Consider the following 10,945-nt stretch of genomic DNA (forward strand, 5'->3'; position numbering starts at 1 on the left):
TGCGTTGTGGTGTACTAATCAAAATATAAAAAGAAAAGTTAAAACAGCTCAGCAATATAGGGATAGTATAAATCACAATTTAAATTTTTCTTTTTACAAACCGAAGAAGGATATTTGTAACGAATTTCATGCTTACGACACAAATAAAAATAATATGACAGAAGAAGAAATAAATAAACAAAAACTACATATAATATCAAAAAAATTAGCAAGAAATTTAAAGGAAAAAGACAAAAATTAGCAGTAGAAAGTAAAGGAAAAATAATTACAGCATGCTTCGATTTTTAAAAAATTCTGAATTGCCCTCATGGAAATGTAGGTTTATTTTATTATAAATGGAACCTATCGGTCCATAATTTTACAGTTTTCGATCTAGCCAGTAAAGAAACATATTGTTACATGTGGCCAAAGATTAATGGCACCATGCATGGCACCATGCATGTGAAGTTGCAAGTTGTGTCTAAAGTAAAAGATGGCGCTACGGAATTCATTTTTTGGTCAGATAATTGTGCTCCGAAATCGTATTGTGTTTTCATTTTATACTTATGGTGCAAAAAAAAAATATGGTGTAAAAATAACTCATAGGTTCTTAGAGCGAGGATATACTCAAAATGAAGCAGATTCTGTTCATACTAGAGCGAAATTCAAAAAATAAACTCATATATACGCCAGATCAATGGTATGCATTAGTAGGATGGTCAAAAGCTAACACGCCTTATATAATGTGATTAAGATGAGTATTACAGATTTTTATAATTTTAAAAAGTTCTTGGATGAAAAAAAAACTGATAATTGTAAACTAAATTATAATAAAGTTGATTTGAAAAAAATATATGTTTTTATTGCTACTAATCTTATTTTTTTTAAGTATGTCTAATTTTTTCATCTGCCGTTTATGATGATCAAAGTTTTGATTGTTTGTCTACCAAGAATTACGTCGTAACAATTTGCAACTTGACGGTATGTAAATTTCTTACCACGCATAAAGTAGTAACCCGGCGTAACTTGAAGGCAAGGAAACTTTACTCCGCGCATATCGCTGTAACTCGTCGTAACATAATAATATAACACTTGCATCCCTACGCATAAAGTCATAAGTATGTAATTTCCGCATTTTTTCATTAAATTAGACTTCATTTTCTATTAATGGTGTTTGTTTAAAGATGACTTAAGGCACTATTAATTATAAGCTTGATTAAAATTTAAATTTCCTTCTCGTTTTCGAGTAGTGAGAAAAGTTAACTTTAAATGCCCATACTGTAAACTTGCCCTATTCTGTATACGACCTTATGCGTCGGAGGTGTCGATATTACCATTGTTAGAAGCTAATTAAATCTGTAAATTATTGTAATTTAAGTCAAGATGCATTAGGCATATTAAAAGTACATGTTACATATGGAAAGAAAAATAAACTATTAGATTTGCACATATTCAAAGTTATTGCTGTGTAGGTGCTACGGCAATGTAGAATATAGCCACCCCCTCTCTTCCCGTGGGTGTCGTAAGAGGCGACTAAAGGATAACACAATTCCACTACCACCTTGGAACTCAAAAAGCCGAGCAATGGCGGGATAACCATCCAAATGCTGGCTTTGAAATACACAAGGCGAAGACGAGCAGCAGCGTCTTCGGCACGACAAAGCCAGCCCTGCGGTGACCAACCCGCCTGCCCAGCGTGGTGACTATGGGAAACACACATGAGTTCACGCCATTTTTGGCGCGAACTTGTACAGGCCTATATCCAGCAGTGGAATGTGATAGGCTGAAATGATATTCAAGGTTTGCGCTACGAGTTTACTGGGACGGCAATGGCTCGCCGAGTTACATATTTCTGTATTAAAAATAGGTATTAATAATTTGTCTTTAGAAATAAAAAGGTACCCAAGCGCAATATTAATGATATTGTTTCTAGACATAAGAATTTATTCGATGGTACGTTGGGGTGCTTCACGGGCGGTCGGGCGACACTAACGAGTCGACATGGAACCTGTGTTCTGCCGCGCGTGGCCGCTGCCGTACGCGCTGCGGCCGCAAGTCGACGCCGAGCTGGATGGCATGCTGCGCGCCAACGTCATCGAGCCCGTCGACACCTCCGACTGGGCTACGCCGTTGGTAATTGTTCATAATCCTGATGGTTCTTTGTGTATATGTGCCGATTACAAAGGAACACTTAATAAAATGCTAAAATCGACAAGTACCCGGTACCCAAAGTCGACGAAATTTATTTTCACGGCTCAGAAGTAGTAAATATTTTACTAAACTCGATCTTTCTCAAGCCTATAATCAAATTTTACTCGATGAAACTAGAAATTTAACTGTGATTAATACTCATAGGGGTGTCTCTTTATGTACATACAACCGTTTAGTATACAGTCTAGCTTCGAGCTCTGGAATTTTTCATTGAATAATGGTAAAATTGTTGGAGGATTTTCCCAATGTAACAGTTTTTCTTGATGATATATTAATACATAATTCTTATCTGGACTCCCATATCGATACGGTAAATAGGATCTTGCAAATCCTTAAAGACAATGGATTAAAAATAAAGAAACAAAACTGTGATTTTTTATGTGAAGAGGTAAAATATTTAGGATTCATAGTCAGTAGCGAGGCAGTGAGGGTAGATAGAGAAAAAATCAAACCGATTTTAGAAACAGCTCCCCCTTGTAATGGTATCCGAATTGAAATGTTTTCTTAGTACGGTAATTTTTTACGGAGTGGAGCAACGTGGTGGATTAAGTTGCAATCCTTCTTCTACATGGAGAAAAAGACCTATGACCAGTAGTGGTATATTAAAGGCTAAATCGTTTAGCGTATTTGTGTTATATACTAGCTGTGCCCGCGACTTTGTCCGTGTGGAATTTAACCGTTTGGAAGATTGTTCCAGCTAATCTCTGAAACGGCTGGACCGATTTTGACGGAACTTTCACTGGCAGATAGCCGATGTAATAAAGAGTAACATACGCTATTTTTTTTGTAATTTATTTGTTTTATAACTGCAAACTGAACAATAACTTTTTTGTTAAATTTCACGCGGATGAAGTCGCGGGTACAGCTAGTAAATTATAACTTTCAAACGTAAGAAAATAATACTATTCTTATAATAATCTTCTTTCAATTTTTTTGTCAGTTTATTTTAAATTAATTGACGGATTACATTTTTTGTGTTCATTATAATTTTATTTATTTAAATGTTTAAAAGGTATAAAAAGATATAACTAACATTCTAGGTTTCTGCTGCTGTTGTAAATTAAACGATAACGAAAATAAACCGACTTCAATTACATCGACAAGAAGTATGTATGCGCTATTAAAGATTACTCAAAAAATGCTCATTAAATCTCGATCATATTTAAACGGAACTACATGAAAAGTATTAGATGAATCATTAAAATCGGTACACCTTGTAAAAAGTTATGAGGTATATTACAAAAAACAGTCAAGTTAATAAGCGTTATCAAATATTAATTAAGAAAGTAGTAATCACATCTCGATTAAATATAAATAAGACTACATGACAAGCATTAGCTTTCGATTTAAGTAAGAATCATAAAAATCGATAAACCCAGTGAAAAGTTATGCTGTTTAATACAACGTAGGTCGACAAAAACCTAGTGACCTACCTACTATACTATACTACCTACATACCATACTAACTACCTAACCTAGTGAAATATTCAACTATAATCTGGCAAATTCAGAAAAAAACAAACAAACTCTGACGTAAAATATTTTTAACCGACTTCCAAAAAGGAGGAGGTTCTCAATTCGATTATATTTTTTTATATATATGTTACCAGAACCAGGCTGGACCGATTTTAATGACATTTTTAAACGAAATAAAAAAGATGTTGTAGCGGTCAGTTCGTCGGTAGAACTTAATAATGGAACCCCGAAAGCAAGTTTTTTTGCCTTAAGTAAAATATAGATACGATTATTGGTAAGTATAGTATACAAATTGGCGGCAGCAACAAAAAACCACATATATAAAACTGATTCGAAGAATCGATACCAGTATTTTAATATCTTTTAATAGATAAACTTCAAAGTGAGTTTATATAAGTTGAATTTATTATAATGATTCAAATAAAATGTTTGTTGGTCTGCTTCTTAAGTTATTTTATTTTAGAATCGAACGGGTACGACGGTAAGTACTGAATTCGTTTCTTGTACCTCACACCTAAAACACCGACGGTTTGTGGGTTACAAATATCCATCCCGAGCCCGCTCGGGATGGATATTTGTATTTGTGCAAATATTGCTTTCCAATTTGATTGTCTGTCTTTGTGGGTCTCCTCACCGTGCCTCGGAGAGTCCGTTAAGCCGTCGGTCCCAGTAATTATCATAAATATCTGATAGCAATCGATACTCATATTAGGAAATGTATCCGCTAACTTGAGTAATGAGCAGCGTGGTTTATTAAGCTGCAATCTTTCTCCTACATAGAGAGAAAGAGGCCTATGCCTAGTGGGATGTTAGAGGCTGAATCATAACGCTAAAATATATTTCACTTTACTGGTTTTAACTTCTTGTCAAACAAACTGAATATTCTATTTGTAAAGAATGAAAAAATACGATTTGTTAATCGTATTTCAATATTAACGTTCTTAAACTTCTACTTAGAATAGTTTTTATCAAAAATGAAAATCGACAACAACTTTATATATGTTTCAAAAGCACTTTCGAATCCACATTTTACAAAATTAAATTTGAAAGTCATTATTAGTTTTTAAAAATAAAGCTACCATCCCTTCGGAATGTAGATTCTGAACAAAAGAACTAGGTGAATAGCCCATTGGGGCAGTTTTTAGTGGCCCTGCTTTCTGTTCCGCGGGTTGCGGGTTCGATTCCCGCCTGAGTCTGTGTGTAATATTTGTAGTTATATAAATATATACGTATTATTTCTATGTATATATATTTAAAAAATAGTTATTACAGTTGGCTGTTACTTGTAACTTGTGTTACATTTTTTACTTACCATGAGCATTAAGTTGCTTACCATAGGAACAGACGGCCACTCCGCAGTTACTCTTTTGAAAATAAATATATATAGGTAAATGTATAGTAATATCATGCATGAAATACAGCGTTATAAAGTCCACACATCTTTATCAACTATGTAATACTGCACCAACAATACTTGTTTATGGGATTTACTTATACCTACATGCGAATACCATAAACCAGAAAAAAGACGTTTACTTTGCGCAGTCCGAAACTTGGGGTTACAATATGATATATTTAATTAGTTATAATTGGTACTATTTAATTTAATGTTTAATTAAAAATATTTAAACCTGATCATATCTATACAAATATTGTGGCCATGTATGTGTTTGAGTATGGATGGATGAATGAATGTACTCGTATATAGTCACACATTAGACTAAGGAACTCTTTATAAACAAAACTTGGTATTTAGGTCATTCGATATTTTATTGAAAACATTAAATTCTAAGGTTAATACGTAGAACCCTTAATTATGGACCTTGACTTACTGTCTTAAACTGTGGTAATCTGTGGTAAACACTTAAGTAGTTAAAAAGTTTAGTCAGCAAATAATTACGTTAATCTGTTTCCAGCATCGTACATCACACCGTGCAGGGCGGAGGATGAAGCGTGCATGACATCGAGCGCGCAAGCGGTTTTACCGCATATCGTTGCTGGAATACCAGAATGGGGTATGCCACAAGCTGACCCGTTCGTCATCAAAGATATACGTTCTGAAGTCAACAATCTTAAGCTACATTTCACAGATAATAACATAGCCGGTCCCGGAAAAGCGAAAATCTTGAAAGTCACGTAAGTTATCGCAATTTAAGATTTTCGTTTAATGTATTAAATGTACCAAATATTTATGAGGCATTTAACTTTACGTTTGTGAAGTTGTGGATATGCCTGATATTAATATTATCCACCGTTCGCTGCTCCCGTTACGTTCACGTTACAGAGGCAGATTTGCCAGGTAGTCTCGGCGTCGCCGACTGCGTCTTCCGCGACGAATCGAGAGCTAGTTTTTATCTTGTTCTCGCTTCCGTTCTGCCACTTTCTTCCGCAGCATTAAGGAACTACAGAAGGAGCAAACTGCGTTCCATTTTTTCTCACTGTAGACCATGGCCCTAATCCAAACAGACAGTGAGAGGTCCATTCCTACTATTTCCGAGAGTTCAACGCGTTGCTCGCTCTACGCTAGACAGACCACGCATGTGTGCTCTGCCGTGTCCTCAGCGACGACGTCGCAGTGATGACACACCGACGTCGGTTCCCACTCCAACACTAACAGATAACGACCGAAGCAGCCATGCCCGACCAATATCTGTGCCAAGTGTAACGACACCTAAACGTTTCTTCTTTCGACCCAGCTACGTAGGCATGGCCTAATTGCTACCACCATCTCGGCTTGCCTCTAGATCCTCCAAACTTGCCAACCACTTCCGACAGAGGTCGTCGTGAATCGCTCTGCTCCATTGCACGACCTCTTGCGGAAGAGGCGGTTCCTTCCTTAGACGCGCCTTCATCATGCGCCAGAAAACCGAAGGGAGGATTTCGACCTCGAATTCACACGGCGGGTTGTCGGCGAAGCATGATGCAGTGTAGGATACTGTGTATCGTGCGGTATCACCGGTATCATGCGGCTCGCAGAACAACAGCTCGCTGAAGCCGGCTTGCGCCGGCCTCAGCGAGCTGTTGCGAGTGGCGCGTTCCTAGCACACCCTGCGCCCGCCCAAATCGGTGTGCCTTAGAGCGCCAATGCGCACACAACGCCAGTAAAAAGGTGGTTTAAAGAGGTACTTATCTCTGGGATCCCAAGATTGGGTAGCAGTCCCCCGAGTGCCCCAACCTTGGCCAGAAGTTTAGCGGCTAGCTGCCGAAAGTGTTCATCGAACTTCCACCGACCGTCAACCGTTGAGAACGATTGCCATGTACTTCATCGTCAACTCGGCGGCGATGGAAGTACCTCCGATAGCTGTCGACGTCTCCGGTAGAGGAACACGTATTTGTAATTGTAAGAATATTTCTTTTCGGTTTGGTTGTCTGTCCTTGTAAATTTTACCACCGTGCCTCAGAGAGCAAGTTAAGCTATCGATTCCGGCTGTTATCATAAATACCTGATAGCGATTATTGCTCATAGTAGGAAACATATGCGCCAACACGCAGTAGAGCAGCGTGGTGGATATGGCTCCATTCCTTCTCCAACAATGAGAAAAAGGCCTATATCCAGCAGTAGGATGTTACAGGCAGAATCATAATGTTTGTTCTTTTTCCGTTGATACGAATTGAGACGATGTGCGAATATATCATACATATAAATAAAACACGCTTAAACGGCTTATACGATTTAGATGTGATTTTTTACTAATATAGTGTCGCAAGGTTAGCTTAACATTAAGTGTTTGTTTTATAAATAAAAAAGTTATGCAAATTTAAAGAATGACGTTAAACATATAATATATATAGTCACTATTCCACGCGGGCGAAGTTGCGAGCACAGCTAGTACATATGTAAGTGCACGTTTTAAATGTGTGACATATTTGGTTTAAAAATCTAGCATAAATCAACTAATTTTTTGAATATAATATCAATAAATTCCAACAGGTCCAGCAGTGCGATGTTACAGACTGAATTGTGAAAGCAGTAAAAAACTTTTGTCTATATTATATATATATTCTATATATATTCATATTGCTGTGTGGTTACAGCAATAAGAATACAGCCTCTCTTCCCGTGGATGTCGTAAGAAACGACTAAGGAATAACACAGTTCCACTATCACCTTGGAACTTAAAAAGCCGACCGATGGCGGGATAGCCATCCAACTGCTGGTTTTTAAATACACAGGCTGAAGACGGACAGCAGCGTCTACTGTGCGACAAAGCTAGCCCTGCGGTCACCATCCCGCCTGCCCAGCGGTTACTATGGGCAAAACACATGAGCCATTTTTGGCGCGAGTTAGTGGAGGCCTGTGTCCAGCAGTGGACTGCTTTAGGCTGAAGTGATGATGGTGATGATGATATATTCATATATATATTTCTATCTTATTATATATATATTATAAATTAAAAAATGAATAATTACAAAGAAAAATGTTTAACAAAAAATTAAGAATTGTAAATTATTTATTGCTATTTCCCTAAGTTCATTTCACACATAAACCGATTTGCCTAATTTATTTTGTAAGTGATGTTTATTATAAACAGGAAAATGTTTTTGTATACTAAAAACATGTCAAGGAAAAATTATAATATGAATATGAAAATAGTGTAAATATATTTTGATTGGATTCTTTGTATTAACGACATATTTAACCTGTTGTGCAACCATAGTATGAAATCTAACGATTTTTATTTATAAAATTAGTATACGTTTTCATTATTTATACACGATTTGTTTATAAATTATCGTAAACCTTGAACAATTCTCCGTTTATTTGTTAGCGTATCTGTTTACTGTCGAAAGCTCTCTTTAAGGCAAGAATATATTTATAAGTTACTAATATGACCATAGTAATTTAACAATCATACTTCATATATTTTTAAATAGTCACATTTTTTTTTTCATCAGAAGTTAAGCACAAAATTTTTAAATTCTAATACAAAATTGACTTTGTTGAAACTAATTTAGTTTATTAATAAATATGTGAAATATTTTTTCCAAAATTTGTCAAAATTTTTAAAATAGAATATTCAAACTGTCTTTAAAATGTTTTATTCTTATTAGACATGTATGTTTATAAAATAAATCTTTCAGGCACGATACAAGCAAGCAAACAATTAAAGTAGTTATTGAAACCCCTATCTTTATAACTGGTCACTACGATCTTCAAGGGCAGTTACTTTTTTTCAATGCAGTTGGAAATGGAACCTACACACTAAAAACTGGTATGTTTTACTAATGGCCAAATTAACATGAAACCTATATTTTTAATGTATACAATACGAGGGTGGGTCGGAAAGTTTGTGGATTCAATAAGAAAAAAATTACATGAAATAATATTTTTATTTCTCAACATAATCTCCACCTAACTCGATGCATTTTTTCCATCTGTTTTTCAATTTTTTTTCCTTTCACGGCTTAAAAATAGTTCTTTAAGGTCTGCAAAATACTGGCTCACTGCGGGTTTTCCCTCTTCATTTGACAAAAATTTCTAGCCGCCGTGTCTTAAGTTAGGAAACAAATGAAAGTCAAGGAGCAGCAGTTCAAAACCTCAATCATGAATTTGAGCTGTACTTTCGACAGACGTGTGAACGCGTCCATTATCCTGGTGAAATAACACTTTCTTCCTTAGTAATTCTGGACAATTTTCTTAAATTGCCTTTTGAAAGATAGTCTACCATTATGACTCCACGAGCATCCCAAAAACTAATGCCGTCACCTTTTCAGCTGATAAAATTTCCTTTACTTTCTGGACTATTGTCTTTATTGTTATTGTTGTGTTATTGTTTAGACTCTGGCATATATTGATGAACCCAGGTGTTGTCCATAGTAACTAAACGATTTAAAAATCCTGGTAGTAAATAATACTCGTATACACCACCGTACCTTACATACATATTACTTACTACTTATACATACATTAGCCCACAGTAAAAAAAAAAACGAATTTAATATAATGAAGATTGTTTATTTTATAACATTAAATATATATATATTTTACAGATAACATAGTGTTTAAGGTCGACTTAATATACAAAGTTATCGAGAAAGATGGCCATAAATACTTGAAGATCACAGGATTTGAGTACTCGTATGATTTAGTAAAAAAGGTACATATGAAGCTTGATAATCTCTTTGGAGGTAACGAGGAAGCCGGTAAGTTATCGTACATCGTATTAAAACATAAATACTAGTTCTTTTTTAACTATATATATTGCAACTTTACATGAGTTATCGTATTAAAACATACTTGTTCATTTTTAACTATATTTATTACAACTTTACGTGTTGCGTTATTTAAAATAAAAGTAGTTTTTTTTTTTGTAAAGTTGAACAAACCCAGTTCGTACTTATAATAGCATTTTTTAAACTTGAATAATCGTGTTTTCTAAATACAAACTTCGTCAAAGTATAAACACTTTCTGGTAATAAGCGATGGATACCATCTTTACTATTTATTACTTAAAATAATATTTAAAATCAAGTGAAACAGGTTGCCTAACTATTGAAACAGTAGTGTCAATTACGATTGAAGAGTTTACTGCAATTACTTAAACACCTTGATATTGAATGCTTTTATTTTACTTGCAATATTTGTAATTATTTACTTATTATGCAGGATATATAGAAAATTAAATACCATCATACATTAATATTAATAAATGATTCAGTTACGCTTCAGATTACACACACACACACACACACAGATTACTAATAATAATAATTTACTTTTAACAATTGGTAAAAGTTTTTTTTTAAACATACGGCTGTTCGTTACCAAAACTTAATATTCACTCAGAGTCACTGCCAAAATCGAACCATCAATCCCTGTAGCAAAAAAAAACATTCTTTATTTAAAGAATATAACTATTTTATAATGTTTTCAGCTAAGCCCATTCTGCAACTGCTTGATGAAAATTGGAAGGACGTCATCTTTGAGCTCGGTGGCCCCATCATTAAGCAACTCCTCACCGAATACGTCAATATCGTTAAGAAATACATGTTGTTCATACCAGCAGATAAGCTAGTAGTTTATTAAAACTACATAATTGACATGAAGACCATACAGTAAATCATTTGAAACGAAATGATAGTTTAATTTCGTTTACTAAAACGCTGTCATCTTAATATTTTGTTCTTCAATAAATATTACTAATGATTATTATAAATTAAATACATAACTTTATTAAAAACCTACGAAACAAATTTAAAACAAACTCACATTAAAAAAACAAAAAAGTTAGTTACACTTCTTAGATAAAAAGTAGCTGTCGTGTGAAATTTAACAAAA

The 10,945-nt window shown here is 34.8% G+C and overlaps 1 protein-coding gene across 1 annotated transcript; it reads left to right on the forward strand.

Annotated features, from left to right (window-relative positions):
- The first annotated feature begins 1,980 nt into the window (after positions 1-1,980).
- On the forward strand, positions 1,981-10,742 carry LOC123658684. Its single transcript, XM_045594038.1, has 5 exons — positions 1,981-2,134; positions 5,583-5,802; positions 8,749-8,879; positions 9,658-9,810; positions 10,542-10,742. Exons 1-5 carry the CDS (start codon positions 1,981-1,983, stop codon positions 10,691-10,693), a joined length of 810 nt encoding a protein of 269 aa, XP_045449994.1. The 3' UTR covers positions 10,694-10,742.
- The last annotated feature ends 203 nt before the right edge of the window (positions 10,743-10,945 follow it).

Source organism: Melitaea cinxia, chromosome 12 (genome assembly GCF_905220565.1).
Source record: "Melitaea cinxia chromosome 12, ilMelCinx1.1, whole genome shotgun sequence".
NCBI classification, from domain to species: Eukaryota; Metazoa; Arthropoda; class Insecta; order Lepidoptera; family Nymphalidae; genus Melitaea; species Melitaea cinxia.